The sequence below is a fragment of the Thamnophis sirtalis genome, unplaced genomic scaffold (genome assembly GCF_051295495.1).
Source record: "Thamnophis sirtalis isolate CommonGarterSnake01/CBP01778 unplaced genomic scaffold, rThaSir2_p1.2 scaffold_14, whole genome shotgun sequence".
Lineage (NCBI taxonomy): Eukaryota > Metazoa > Chordata > Lepidosauria > Squamata > Natricidae > Thamnophis > Thamnophis sirtalis.
The window spans coordinates 48302540-48317484 of NW_028261394.1; the positions used below are offsets into that span (position 1 = coordinate 48302540).

Sequence of the window (14945 nt, forward strand, 5' to 3'; positions counted from 1 at the left end):
AGCCCCCAGCCGGCCTCCTTGTGCCTTGCTTGGCCCCGGGGCCGCCGCGACTTCCTCCGGGCAGGGCTATTTCTGGGGGCTGGCATTTAAGGGGGAGGGATGCTTTTCCATTTGTCATGGGGAAAAGAAACTTGAGCTGGAAAGATCTCGGCACCCATAAGCCAAGCCTCCTTCTCTCCCCTTTCAAAGCTACACTAGATGTACCTTGATCCAGACCCCCTAAATTAAGGTCACTGCACTTTTCTTAGAGGGGGGGGCATGTTCCCCATCTTGTCCCAGAAAGCAGATCCTCCATTTCACCTTCAACCAGGGAACAGCAGGAAGATTTTTAGAGAAGAAAAATCTCCAAAGTTCTCTATTAATGTGGCCAAGAGCGTCCATTTACACCAGAATCCAGTAAGAGTCACTTGCTTGAGCTGGGGCGGCTATACAAAATTGAATGAATAAAAGAATAAAATAAGTGTATTTATATCACCATCGCTTCCTCTCTGAAAGACAGCTCCTAACCGATTCCTAACCATCAAATCCACTCCTGTAATGCAGAAATGCCTTTTCTTAGGCGAGAAACCCATTAAAAAAAACACAAACTAGGGCTTCAGAAAGCAATCTTAAGTTATTTTATCTTATAATTGTGAATTGAAATGGGATTGAATCCATGTCTTCATCAATCAATAGTTGGTTTGTACAGTATACTTACCATATTTGCTCTAACTACCATTTGTACTATAAATGACTATCGGAAGACCTAAAAGAACCAGACTGGGAACAAGAGCTGGCGATGACTTGATGGTGTGCGATCAATCAATCAATCAATCATTATACACTGAATTATAGTCCAACCAAAAAGACAGCATTCATACATCACGCCAACCTGATCAAAACAAAACCACCCAACCATTTAATAAACTCCACATATTACAATACAGTATGTGAATGAAGCTGATACTTTGGGTATTGAAACCTCTGCAAGAAAACCACCAAGCTCATATCACAGAGCACCCAGCCCCCCCCCCCTTATGTCAACCCTAAGCTATAAACGTTCTCTATTTAAGCAGATGAGACCTAGTGGCTGGGCAGAGTTAAAATTTGAACCCAGGACTTCCTGCAACCGTACCTGCCTTTGCCCCAGTAACACGCAGGTAGAGAGTTGAGCAGAAATCACTCCGGATGCAAACAAACAAGCTTTTTTTTTTTTTTTTTTTGACAGTGATTGAAGAGCGAGTGAGCCAGTTTTCCTCTTGGCCAGCTTTTGTGGACCGAGGAGGGAGCCAAACAAGAACCCAGATGGTGCCTTCAGGCAGAATGGAAAAAACGGACTCATTCATCTGATCCTGACATTCCCTTCTCCACTGGCAGATCAGCAGGTGGGGGGTCTCGAGTCCCCACCTTTGCCCTGCTGCTATATTTACCAGCACTTTCCATCGGCTGCAAGGAAGAGGGAAAAAAACATTTGGCTTATTTTAGAAGCAGCAACATACTTTCCTGCTCTGGCCCTCCCTCACGACAGGTGGAAGAGCTGTTTTTAGAACTTTTGCAGCTCAAAATAGTGCGGAGTTTACAATGCAGCTCACTTTAGGCATCTCGGGGTCCTATTTATGCTCTCTGGCCACGGGGAAGGCTATAAATATACCTGTTGCTTCCCCGCTCTGCCAGGCTGACCTCACTGCTGCGTACAAGTTGTACAAACAACCCCCCCCCCTTTGGTAGGCCCTGTGAAAGCACATAAACGCTCCAGATGTTCTCCTGGGCAAAAAATGGGAAAACCCCAAAAAATGGGGTGGTGGTGAAAAAGGTTGATTGTACTGATAAGCTTTTCCATGAGGAAAAGCAACTGAAGAAGAATTTTCTTTGGAGTTTGCAGCCTGTTTGACTTTGAAATAGCAATAGCAATAGCAGTTAGACTTATATACCGTTTCATAGGGCTTTCAGCCCTCTCTAAGCGGTTTACAGAGTCAGCATATCGCCCCCAACAACAATCCGGGTCCTCATTTCACCCACCTCGGAAGGATGGAAGGCTGAGTCAACCCTGAGCCGGTGAGATTAGAACCGCCGCACTGCAGATAACAGTCAGCTGAAGTGGCCTGCAGTACTGCACCCTAACCACTGCGCCACCTCGGCTCTATAGTCCATTGGGGGTACAGTAAAAAAACTTGGCTTCACCTTGATGAAGATGGCCTTTCATTTATCATTAAATATTGCTGGTAAGAGCTTTTTAAAAATGTGTCCCTCTTGTCACGTTAAAAATGATAACCTGGGCATCACCTTTGCCCCTGAATTCTGGGAATGGACCGCCTTCCCTGGAGTGGATTTGGCTGGGCCAGAGAAGATAGCAATAGCACTTAGACATATACACAGTGCTTTACAGCCCTCTCTAAGCGGTTTACAGAGTCAGCATATTTTCCCCTAACAATCTGGGTCCTCATTTTGCCGACCTCGGAAGGATGGAAGGCTGAGTCAACCTTGAGCCTGTGAGATTTGAACTGCCGAACTGCAACTAGCAGTCAGCTGAAGTAGCCTGCAGTGCTGCACTCTAACCACTGCGCTACCTCAGCTCTGTAAGATCTTACTAAGCAACGCTTTCTCCAAGTTGGTTAGGGAGAGGCGCCTATCTTGGCATTCCATGCGACAGGGAGACCTCCCATGCATTCCAGCAAAGGATAGGCGAGATTCATCAGCATCCAGAAAAGCCGTAATAAAACTCAGGCCAGAAGTGGGAGTTGAGCAGCTTTTAATGCCAAGACTAGCAATCCGAAGCAGACGATGAATGCATTGGTGTTTCTGAGCGCCTCTCCAGCATGGGGCCGGGAAGGAAGCCAGCTGGGGAACACAGTCTCTGGTGCTGAAGTGGCGAAACCATCCTGGATCCCAGAAGATGCCAAGACGTGCTGTTTGGGTAGATTTATACAGGAGGAGAGCAATTCACAGAAGGAATTTAAAATCATCCGGGGACATCATTCCTTTTACTGCTTTATTTGGAGCGAAGATACGCACAGTCAGACAACCAACTCCTGCCTCAGGATGCAGCCAGCCTCCAGATTGCAGGTCCTCACTCATCCAAAGCTTCTCCTGCTGAGAAACAGCCGTGTTCTCTCCCTGCCAGCCTCAGGAGGCTGTGGCACAGGATGCGGCCTCCTTGTGCCGCAAAAGCAGTGACATCCGGGAGAAGGTCTTCAAGCAGGCGCGGCACTGGTACCTCTTGACCTCTGAGTGGGTCTGCAGGTGGGCACGGAGGTTGGAGCGGTCGGCAAAGGCTCGGCTGCAGTGGGAGCAGGAATAGGGCTTTTCACCTGGGAAGGAAGGCAGAACAGGTGAGCCCAGGTGAGGCACACGGGGGCAGGGGCAGGGGCTGGGTGCCAACTGGCCCAAAGAGAACCTTGTTCATTTAATGATCACCAGGAAAAAAAAAGGTCGTAAGTTGGGTTGGTCACTTAGGTGACCTGTTTTACGACCTACAGCTGTGATCGACAGGATCCATTACAGTTGTAAGTTGAGAACTACTTGTAGGTGCACTGAATGCAACACCAGAAAGGTTGTGCTGTAAGCAGAGGCCCACATACCTAATTACAGGTGTGTTACACACCTCTGCTACAAACTGGGGCACACTCCATAAAGCAGGGCTGCACAATAAAACACCCTGGCTGATAAAGAGAAGCTATATACATTTGTGCCATATCTAGCAATCTTTAATTGTGACATCGCTACAGGACTGTCTGGGTTCTGGTGACCACAGATTTTGGTCACAAGGATTATTCAATTTCAGCACCCCCTCAAAAGGCAAAAGCCTAACCCAGATATTCACTCTCACTCCATGCCAAGCCTAGAATCTCTTTTTCAACCCACGATTTAAACATGGTTCATGCTATTTAGCAGAACTGGTGATATTCTGAGTAGAGGCCACTCCCATGCAGGGAAGGGCATAGAATCCACAGTCAGATATCGAACAGGAGAAGCAGAAAGAGCCGTTATAAAAATATTGGGATGAATTTGGGGGGCACCAAAGCTGCCTCTGGGCTGCAGGAGTGCTGTAACACAGCAAAGAGAACCACCTTCCTGGATCCCTAGAACAGTGTTTCTCAACCTTGGTAACTTGAAGATGTCCGGACTTCAACTCCCAGAATTCCCCAGCCAGCATTCGCTGGCTGGGGAATTCTGGGAGTTGAAGTCCGGACATCTTCAAGTTGCCAAGGTTGAGAAACACTGCCCTAGAAAACATCTGTGCCACACATGCAACCTTCTGTACGCATGCTTGCACTCCAGGCTGGGCTGCATTGCAGCAGCGTGCAAGGCCCTCCTCCCCCACTTGTCTCCTGGGATAGTTTCCCCTCACCTGTGTGTGTCCGGATGTGGCCCTGTAGCAACCAAGGCCTTGAAAAGGCTTTGCTACAAATCTTGCACACGCAGGGGAGTGTGTGAGTCCGGATGTGCATCTTGAGGGCCCCCAAGCTGGTGTACCCCTTGTTGCAGTACTTGCAGCTGAAGAACCTGGTTGTTGCTACGGCTTGCGGCTTGCAATGCCGCTGCGCGTGCCGGGCCAAGCCGGAGAAAGTGCTGTAGGGCTTGTGGCAATCCAGGCAGACGAACCTCTCCAAGGTGCCAGTCCTCACACCAGGCTCGGCTGGCACCTGCTGTCCTTCTGCCTCCGCCAGGCGGCCCAGGCCGGGGCACGTCCTCCAGGGGAGCAGGCCGAAGGCTGGCGGGAGATTGAGGTTGTTGGGGTTATCCCGAAGAGGGGTGGCTGACCCCCGGCTGCCTCCAGCCCTCTCCCCACTTGGGGGGTTAAAGGCGAGCTGCTCTTTGGCCTCTCGGCTCTGCAGAAGAGGGGGGGAGAGGCTGGCAGGAGCAAAGCTGTGGCTCCTCAGAGGGCTGGCCTCATGGGGTGTGGATGGGCAGGGCGGGGCCTCCTGGATAGAGAAGGAACATGTCATCCAGGTGTGACTTGGCCTGTTGCATTCTGTGGATGGAAAGAAGACAAAAGAAGTTGACCAAAGTGGTATTCCGGCCTCCTAGATGTCTACGGAGATTCTCCGTCATCCTGGTCATGGTTCTCCCAAAGGCCACTGGACTTTCTGGCAAGTCCAGTCTAGTAAGTTGCCTCTTGAAAAAGCACCTTTGGGACTTCCCTTCTAGGCACCTCCAGACACTTTGCCTTAACCTTCTGCACACAAACTTGCAAATCGAAACTTGCTCAGCCTGCAAATGGATGCCCACCTGGCTTTCTCTACTGGAAGTAGTGTAATAGCAATAGCAGTTCGACTTATATACCGCTTCATAGGGCTTTCAGCCCTCACTAAGCGGTTTACAGAGTCAGCATATCGCCCCCAACAATCCAATAGATAGATAGATAGATAGATAGATAGATAGATAGATAGATAGATAGATAGATAGATAGATAGATAGATAGATAGATAGACAGAGAGATAGATAGATAGATAGATAGATAGATAGATAGATAGATAGATAGATAGATAGATAGATAGATAGATAGCAATAGCAGTTAGACTTATATACCGCTTCATAGGGCTTTCAGCCCTCACTAAGTGGTTTACAGAATCGGCATATCGCCCCCACAGTCTGGGTCCTCATTTCACCCACCTCGGAAGGATGGAAGGCTGAGTCAACCCTGAGCCGGTGAGATTTGAACCGCCGAACTGCAGAAACTGCAGTCAGCTGAAGTGGCCTGCAGTGCTGCATTTAACCACTGCACCACCTCGGCTCTATCTATCTATCTATCTATCTATCTATCTATCTATCTATCTATCTATCTATCTATCTAGCAATAGCAGTTAGACTTATATACCACTTCATAGGGCTTTCAGCCCTCTCTAAGCGGTTTACAGAGTCAGCATATGGCCCCCCACAGTCTGGGTCCTCATTTCACCCACCTCGGAAGGATGGAAGGCTGAGTCAACCTTGAGCCGGTGAGATTAGAACCGCCGAACTGCAGATAGCAGTCAGCTGAAGTGGCCTGTAGTACTGCACCCTAACCACTGCACCACCACCTCGGCTCTTCCTTCCTGTAATGTCCCCAGACATATTACACCTCTCCTACCTACCGTGTTTTTTGGACTATAAGGCACACCTTCCCCCCACCCCCACCCCCACCAAAAAGAGGGTGAAAATCTGGGAGCGTCTCATACCCTGAATACAGCACTTTTTGCATCATAAAACCTCGCCCCCTTCACAAAAATGGACGCGCAGAGGGTTTGGGAGGCCTGCAAAATGCTCCTGCGGACTGGGGAGGGCAAAAAGGACAAAAATACGGGCCGTATTTTGCTCGTTTTTGCCCCCCCCCAAGACCACTTTGCAGGGCTCTCAAATTCTCTGCATGCCCCACTTTTCACAAAAAATGAGGTGTGCAGAGGGTTTGGGAGGTCTGCAGAGTGCAAACACTTTTAAAATCAATTTACCTCTTCAAAACCTTGGTGCGTCTTATATTCTGAAAAAATACGGTATGTACCAGTTCCCAGTCAGGTCTGATCCTGCTTAAGTCTTAGCCAAGGTCAACTGCTGCCCATCCTAACATCTGCCTGGGGTGCTGAACATGAGTTGGGGGACCTTCGCTAAGCACCTAATATCTCGTAAACTCTACTCCTAGGGGAAATGTTTCTGCTTCTTTTATTCTAAGCAAACGGTTTCCTAGCTTAATGGATGGCCACAGCCCGCACTTGGTTTTACTCCGAAGAAGGAAAGACGAAGGCTGTGCTTTCCTCAGCCTTAGCCGAGGGTGGTGGGTTTACTCTGAAAACCCATTTCCAGGGCTCTCCCAGTGGAACAGACGCCTCTCTTCGTGTCTTCTTCAGAGGAACATCTTTGCAGGCAGGTGAAAAAACGGTAGAAAAAACTCGCCATGTGAAACAGGTGGGTCTGAAGGTCAAAGAATTGCCTTTAAAAAAAACACCCCCAAATCCAAAATGTGCACTTAGGCCACTGGCAGCTGAAGCCTTGCTTGGGTGTGCCAAGATGGCATCGCCTGCCATAATATTCTCAAGTCCCTCTTAGGGCTGTTATAAACCAAACAGGATCTTACCCCGAAGAGAAAGCACTTGGAATATTTTAAATATCTCCAGGCCACCCCACCACCACACACCCTCTCTGGTACACTGGGAAATAATCTACATTCCAGATGAATTTACATTCTTCTCCGGGGTATGAAAAAGTGAAGGGTAGAGATGGCTAAAATATCGGCATATCTTAAAGATCACTCAAATGAGAGATATAAACGAGACTGGAAAAAATGGATTGACTATCTACAAAATAAATACAGGACCAAGAAATTCCAGTTAGCCTATGCTTAAGATCAGGAATGATTTAAATTGTTTAAAGTTAGCTCAGCAAGAAGAAGCTAAGGTCAAGGTAGAGATGTCATTAATCTCTTTGTTTCTTTTTTCTCAATAGATTTTAGACTGTGTTTGTTAAAAATCCATACTGGGGTTCTGGGAAGTCGGGGGGGGGGGAGGAGGGGGGTTGGGGGGGAGGGAGGGAGGGGCATACAAAAAAATTGTACTTCGATGTTTTACTGATTGAGGAATGATGAGATGTTTGTTTTAAAAGAAATAAAACTTTGGAATAACGAAAAAAGTGAATGGTAAATGCCACACAGCCTGCCCTCTTGGAAACATTTATATTAAAAAAAAAACCACTGAGGGGGCCGAGGCCATGGGGGTGGGTGGAATGGGTGGGACCCCCCAGGGTCCATCCTCAGCAACATAAGGATGGCTAGCCAGCCTTTCTGATGGGCAGCCCACAGGCGCTCAAGCCATCTTCCATACATATATTTGTAGCCCAATGAGGAGAGATCAAACCAGCCTTTCTTGGACTCTCCGTAACCTCAGACCACCTCACCCTCCTTCTCCTCTTTGCAAGCTCTCTCAGTCGAAACCGCCAACTCCTCTTTGTCAATCACGAATCCCCTGACAATGCACCACATTTTTTAAAAATGCCTGATTTTTCTGTTCTGTTCCTTGAGTCTTGCAGAATTCCTCTGCTGCCGAGAGTTAAATCGTTGAGTCAGCAGAAATTTACAACAGGAAAACAATGTTGTTTCTTTGCAGGGAGACACCAATTTTAATACACACACAGGTAGAACTAAGTGTACCCATAAGGTGCATTGCATGCCTAAATCCAACAGGAAAAGCAGAAAAGGCCCCTGTAGCCATTGGCGGTAGAAGCCCCCTCCCCAACGGCAATTGCAATGGAACAAATCTAGAAAGACTCACTAAACCAGTGTTTCTCAACCTTGGCAACTTGAAGATGTCCGGACTTCAACTCCCAGAATTCCCCAGCAGTGGTTAGGACAGTGTTTCTCAACCTTGTCAACTTGAAGATGTCCGGACTTCAACTCCCAGAATTCCCCAGCAGTGGTTAGGACAGTGTTTCTCAACCTTGTCAACTTGAAGATGTCCGGACTTCAACTCCCAGAGTTCCCCAGCCAGCATTCGCTGGCTGGGGAATTCTGGGAGTTGAAGTCAGGACATCTTCAAGTTGTCAAGGTTGAGAAACACTGCACTAAACAATCTCAGGTGCCACCGCCGTCCCGGCACAGGGGTGTGTGTGTGCGCAACAAGCCAACGCTGTTCCTTTGAAGGCTGCCTCTGAGCATGTGCAGAGGTGATCCAGATGTGGAAGAATTTCCACCACGTTCGAGGCTAGGGCTCCGCTTGTCTCCCTTTTTGTTGAAGAGGGAAAAGCGCCTCGGTTGATGAAGTTCCCCCAAACGTCATTTGGAGCTTCGGATCCCTCGGCTTGCAAGCGGCGCTTCCCTCCTTGGCCCCCGCATCTCCCTTGCCCGCCTCCGCAGGTTCTCGAACTCAAAACTCCCACCTGTTGCCGCTTCTCCTCGGAGAAACTCCCGCCTAGGAGGAGCTGCGGTGCCTTCGCGGGAATAACTCCGGGGAAGCCTCCAAGCCCCGTGGAGCGCAGCCGGCGGGGACCCGGCGCTGAAAACCTCCGGCGCGGCCAAAGACTGCAGGGAAGCCAAGCGGAGGCAGGGGCTCCGCAGGGGCCCCAAGGGCCGGGAGACCCCCTCCTCTTCAAGGGGCGCCCCGCAGCCAGCCGCTCCCGCTTGGCCAGAAGGAAGAGGCTCCCCGGCCCTTCGGGGGTCGAGCGACACCGACCCGCGCGGGCTGCGGAGCGTCCGGGCACGGAGGGAGGGCCGGGGGCGCCCCAAGGCCGGTCTGAGCGGCCGGCGGGGCGTCGCTTACCTTGGCGGCTGGTCTCCAGCTGGCCGTAGTTGGGGACGCGGCTGCTGGAGGACTGCTTGACCAGGAAGGAGCGCGGCATGGCAGGCGGGCGGGCGGGCGGGCGGTCTGCCGGCCGGGCAGGTGGCATAAAGCCGCGGCCTCATTAGCATGGTCCCGCTGCCAGCCAACCGCCGCCCGAGGGCCGTCCGGGGACTCCGCCGCGCCGCCCCTTCCCCGGCAGGTGCAAAGAGCGGGCTGGGGAAGCGGGGAGGGGGCGGGAGCCGCGCTCGGAGCAGGGAGACCCCCCCTAGCCCTCCCCAGGTCGGTCTCGGGTCCCCTCGTTTGGGCGGAGAGAGCCGGACCCCTCGTGGCTCCTAACCCCCCTCCTCCACTTTGCGCAAAGGCGGGGAGGGGCGCCTGAAGGAGCGGCGCAGGATTGGGGGGGGCGCGCGTCGGGGAGAGGCTTCTGCAGCATCTCAATGAGGACCGAAAAGAGTTGAAGTTTCCCGGGGCTGATAGCAATAGCAATAGCAGTTAGACTTATATACCGCTTCGTAGGGCTTTCAGCCCTCTCTAAGCGGTTTACAGAGTCAGCATATCGCCCCCAACAACAATCCAGGTCCTCATTTTACCCACCTCGGAAGGATGGAAGGCTGAGTCAACCCTGAGCCGGTGAGATTAGAACCGCTGAACTAGCAATAGCAGTTAGACTTATATAGCGCTTCATAGGGCTTCCAGCCCTCTCTAAGCGGTTTAGAGAGTCAGCATATTGCCCCCAACAACAATCCGGGTCCTCATTTCACCCACCTCGGAAGGATGGAAGGCTGAGTCAACCTTGAGCCGGTGAGATTTGAACAGCCGAACTGCAGAACTGTAGTCAGCTGAAGTAGCCTGCAGTGCTGCATTTAACCACTGCGCCACCTCGGCTCTTGCACGAGAGAAGCACCGAGGTGGGGTTTGGATGAGTTCCGGACAGCCCAAGCATCATCCAGCCCTTGGGACGAATGGATGAAAATCTGGAGTCAAGAGTCCCATCTTCGGCACCGGTGTGTATAAAGGAAGGGAAAAGATGCCAGGGCTGTGCTAAACCCTGAAGGCGGCAGGGAGTGGAATTTCTGTTAAAAGCCCTGTGCCCCTGGCCTCTGCCTTGCCATCTGCTCCATCAACTTCCAGGGATGCCGAAGTGCTTGGACTGGACCCGAGAACAGGGCAGGGAGGTTGAAGTTGCCAGTTGCCTCCTGAAGAAACCGTCCTTGGATCCAGCAGTTCTTAACAACTATCGTCCAGTCTCCAACCTCCCCTTTCTGGGGAAGGTTGTTGAGAAGGTGGTGGCCTTACAGCTTCAGCGTACCTTGGAGGAAGCTAACTACCTTGACCCCTTCCAGTCTGGCTTCAGGCCCGGTTACAGCACTGAAACCGCTTTGGTCGCATTGACCGATGATCTCTGGAGAGCCAGAGATGGAGGCTATGCGTCCATCCTGGTTCTCCTCGACCTCTCAGCGGCTTTCGATACCATCGACCATGGTATCCTTCTGCGACGACTGCGGGAGGTGGGGGTGGGCGGCACTGTTTTACAGTGGTTCTCCTCCTACCTCTCGGACAGGTCGCAGTCGGTGTTGGTGGGGAGGGAGAGATCGTCCCCGAGGCCCCTAACCTATGGGGTGCCGCAGGGTTCGGTTCTGTCCCCCCTGCTATTTAACATATACATGAAACCGCTGGGCGAGATCATTCGAAGGCACGGGATAAAATACCACCAGTATGCGGACGATACTCAGTTGTATCTGTCCGCCCCGTGCCAACTCAATGAAGCGGTGGACGTGATGAACCGGGGCCTTGAGGCTGTTAAAGACTGGATGAGAGCTAACAAACTGGTACTCAACCCGGAAAAGACCGAGTGGCTGTTGTGTTTTCCTCCCAAAAATTTGGCTAACATTCCACCAATCAGGCTGGGGGGGCAAAATTTATTCCCCTCGGACAGGGTCCGCAACTTGGGAGTCCTCCTGGATCCACAGCTGAGTTTTGACCACCACTTGTCGGCTGTGACCAGGGGGGCATTTGCCCAGGTTCGCCTGGTGCGCCAGTTGCGGCCCTACCTGAACCGGGAGGCTCTCACAACAGTCACTCGAGCCCTTGTGATCTCTAGGCTGGAATACTGCAATGTGCTCTACATGGGGCTGCCCTTGAAGAGCATCCGGCGACTTCAGCTAGTCCAGAACGCGGCCGCGCGAGTGATTATGGGCGCACCACGGTTCGCCCATATAACACCAATCCTCCGTGAGCTGCGCTGGCTACCTGTTGATCGTCAGGTGCACTTCAAGGTCTTACTTACCACCTATAAAGCGCTCCATGGTAGTGGATCTGACTATTTGAGAGACCGCCTCCTGCCAATTACCTCCCTGCGTCCCATCAGATCGCACAGAGTAGGCCTCCTCCGAATTCCATCCGCCAGTCAGTGCCGACTGGCGACTACGCGGAGGAGAGCCTTCTCAGTTGCTGCTCCGACATTATGGAACAACCTCCCCGTGGAGATCCGTACCCTCACCACAGTCCAGGCCTTCCGCACAGCCCTTAAGAACTGGCTATCCCGTCAGGCCTGGGGATAGGATTACTCTCACCCCGCCCGAATGTTTTTTTTTTTTTTTTTAGGATTTTATTGAAAATTTATATGCCGCCCTTTTCCCTGAGGGGACTCAGGGCGGCTTACAACAGTGAAGGGAAGGGAGTGCAAGACAGGACTTAAAAAGAAAAAAAAGAAAAATCGTGATTAAAAGAAAATTGATCATAAAAACACAACATTCACTCAACATTCGGGCGGGGTGAGAGTAATCCTATCCCCAGGCCTGACGGGATAGCCAGTTCTTAAGGGCTGTGCGGAAGGCCTGGACTGTGGTGAGGGTACGGATCTCCACGGGGAGGTTGTTCCATAATGTCGGAGCAGCAACTGAGAAGGCTCTCCTCCGCGTAGTCGCCAGTCGGCACTGACTGGCGGATGGAATTCGGAGGAGGCCTACTCTGTGCGATCTGATGGGACGCAGGGAGGTAATTGGCAGGAGGCGGTCTCTCAAATAGTCAGATCCACTACCATGGAGCGCTTTATAGGTGGTAAGTAAGACCTTGAAGTGCACCTGACGATCAACAGGTAGCCAGCGCAGCTCACGGAGGATTGGTGTTATATGGGCGAACCGTGGTGCGCCCATAATCACTCGCGCGGCCGCGTTCTGGACTAGCTGAAGTCGCCGGATGCTCTTCAAGGGCAGCCCCATGTAGAGCACATTGCAGTATTCCAGCCTAGAGATCACAAGGGCTCGAGTGACTGTTGTGAGAGCCTCCCGGTTCAGGTAGGGCCGCAACTGGCGCACCAGGCGAACCTGGGCAAATGCCCCCCTGGTCACAGCCGACAAGTGGTGGTCAAAACTCAGCTGTGGATCCAGGAGGACTCCCAAGTTGCGGACCCTGTCCGAGGGGAATAAATTTTGCCCCCCCAGCCTGATTGGTGGAATGTTAGCCAAATTTTTGGGAGGAAAACACAACAGCCACTCGGTCTTTTCCGGGTTGAGTACCAGTTTGTTAGCTCTCATCCAGTCTTTAACAGCCTCAAGGCCCCGGTTCATCACGTCCACCGCTTCATTGAGTTGGCACGGGGCGGACAGATACAACTGAGTATCGTCCGCATACTGGTGGTATTTTATCCCGTGCCTTCGAATGATCTCGCCCAGCGGTTTCATGTATATGTTAAATAGCAGGGGGGACAGAACCGAACCCTGCGGCACCCCATAGGTTAGGGGCCTCGGGGACGATCTCTCCCTCCCCACCAACACCGACTGCGACCTGTCCGAGAGGTAGGAGGAGAACCACTGTAAAACAGTGCCGCCCACCCCCACCTCCCGCAGTCGTCGCAGAAGGATACCATGGTCGATGGTATCGAAAGCCGCTGAGAGGTCGAGGAGAACCAGGATGGACGCATAGCCTCCATCTCTGGCTCTCCAGAGATCATCGGTCAATGCGACCAAAGCGGTTTCAGTGCTGTAACCGGGCCTGAAGCCAGACTGGAAGGGGTCAAGGTAGTTAGCTTCCTCCAAGGTACGCTGAAGCTGTAAGGCCACCACCTTCTCAACAACCTTCCCCAGAAAGGGGAGGTTGGAGACTGGACGATAGTTGTTAAGAACTGCTGGATCCAAGGACGGTTTCTTCAGGAGGGGCCTCACCACCGCCGCCTTAAGCGCGGTGGGGAGGTGTCCCTCCCGAAGAGAGGCGGTAACAACCGCCTGGATCCAGCCTCGTGTCACCTCTCTGCTGTTGGCAGTCAGCCAGGAGGGACACGGGTCCAGTATGCAGGTGGAGGAACTCACAGCTCGCATAGCCTTGTCCACATCCCCGGAGGCAACATCCTGAAACTCAACCCAGAGATGGTCTACCAAGTTATTCCCCTGTGTCCCGGCTGGATCTGCAGGGGTGGAGTCCAGTTCCGATCGAAACCGAGCAATTTTGTCCGCCAAGAACTGACTATATTCCTCAGCCTTACCCTGCAGGGGGTTCCCCGTCTCCCTCCTATTTAGGAGGGAGCGGGTTATCCTGAACAGGGCGGCTGGGCGAGACTCGGCGGACGCTACCAAGTTGAATGTTGAGTGAATGTTGTGTTTTTATGATCAATTTTCTTTTAATCACGATTTTTTTTCTTTTTCTTTTTAAGTCCTGTCTTGCACTCCCTTCCCTTCACTGTTGTAAGCCGCCCTGAGTCCCCTCAGGGAAAAGGGCGGCATATAAATTTTCAATAAAATCCTTAAAAAATCCTAAAGTTGTCTGAGATCCAGGAAAGGCAGGGCGGGAGCAGCAGCAGGAGCCCATCCCACGCAGTTCCCTTACCTGGCCAGGTTTCCTCTTCTTCGGGGGTCTTCTTGGAGAACCAGCCCAGCCTTGGGGTTTTGCCTCCCCTGCTTGCTCAAAAGAGGGATGATAAGGACCCTTCCCCCCTCCCCTTTTTACTTCCAAATACCTATCAGTGGCTGGTTCTATTTTTAGGAAGAGAGGAAGAGCATTCCTTATGCACCAGGAGGGTCAGCCAGCCTTCTATTATTGTTTACTCCCTCTTGCAACCACTGAGAGCTTTCTGGGCAGCTGTTTAGAGACCTCCCTTCTGGGCAGGGCAGAGAGGGGCACCTCGCCCAGCTGTTCCTCAGAGCTTACAGTCCTGCAAGACATGGCAGCTTTTGGGCAGGATAGGGAATGGATTCCTGTTGTAATATAATTCCTTGTGTAGGTGTGGGTCACCCATGGCCCAGTTCATACCAGGGCATGCAGAGCCACGCTGAACCACACAGGAGAAAACAAACTCCTAAAACTCCATAACGTCCTGATAGTGCATAACATAACATCCTGAGATGTGCCCTACCAATGACGCCCAGGATTTGACCATATATAGACAGAACTTCCCTGAGCAGTAGATTAGAAATTGTACTTTTACAGGCTGTTTTTAACCACATGCTATTGCTCCTCCTGCCTTTGTCCTATCTCAATAAAAGGGGCTCTCAGACCCCCAACCTGGGTCACTCCATCCCGAGAAAGGTCGTCTCCTGTCTTTTCTCCACATTGGCCTCATGGACGAACCACAGGAACATCACAGATTCCTACTACACTACCCATCCATTTAGTTGGGAGGGCACAAGAGCTGTAGGCGAATCTCATGAGGTTGGGGCTGGGTCCCTCAGTGAGCCTCCTCCTAGGCACAGGTGGGCCCCCGGGGAAGGTTTGGGTGACCCAGAAATGCAG

General features: G+C 51.7%; 1 protein-coding gene across 1 annotated transcript; it reads right to left on the reverse strand.

The window, feature by feature from the left end:
* Positions 1-1989: 1989 nt before the first annotated feature.
* Positions 1990-9327, reverse strand: SNAI3 (snail family transcriptional repressor 3). The gene is made up of 3 exons (XM_087701727.1): positions 9201-9327; positions 4328-4951; positions 1990-3287 (listed from the first exon to the last, which is right to left on the reverse strand). Exons 1-3 carry the CDS (start codon positions 9325-9327, stop codon positions 3103-3105), a joined length of 936 nt encoding a protein of 311 aa, XP_087557853.1. The 3' UTR covers positions 1990-3102.
* Between the last annotated feature and the right edge of the window lie 5618 nt (positions 9328-14945).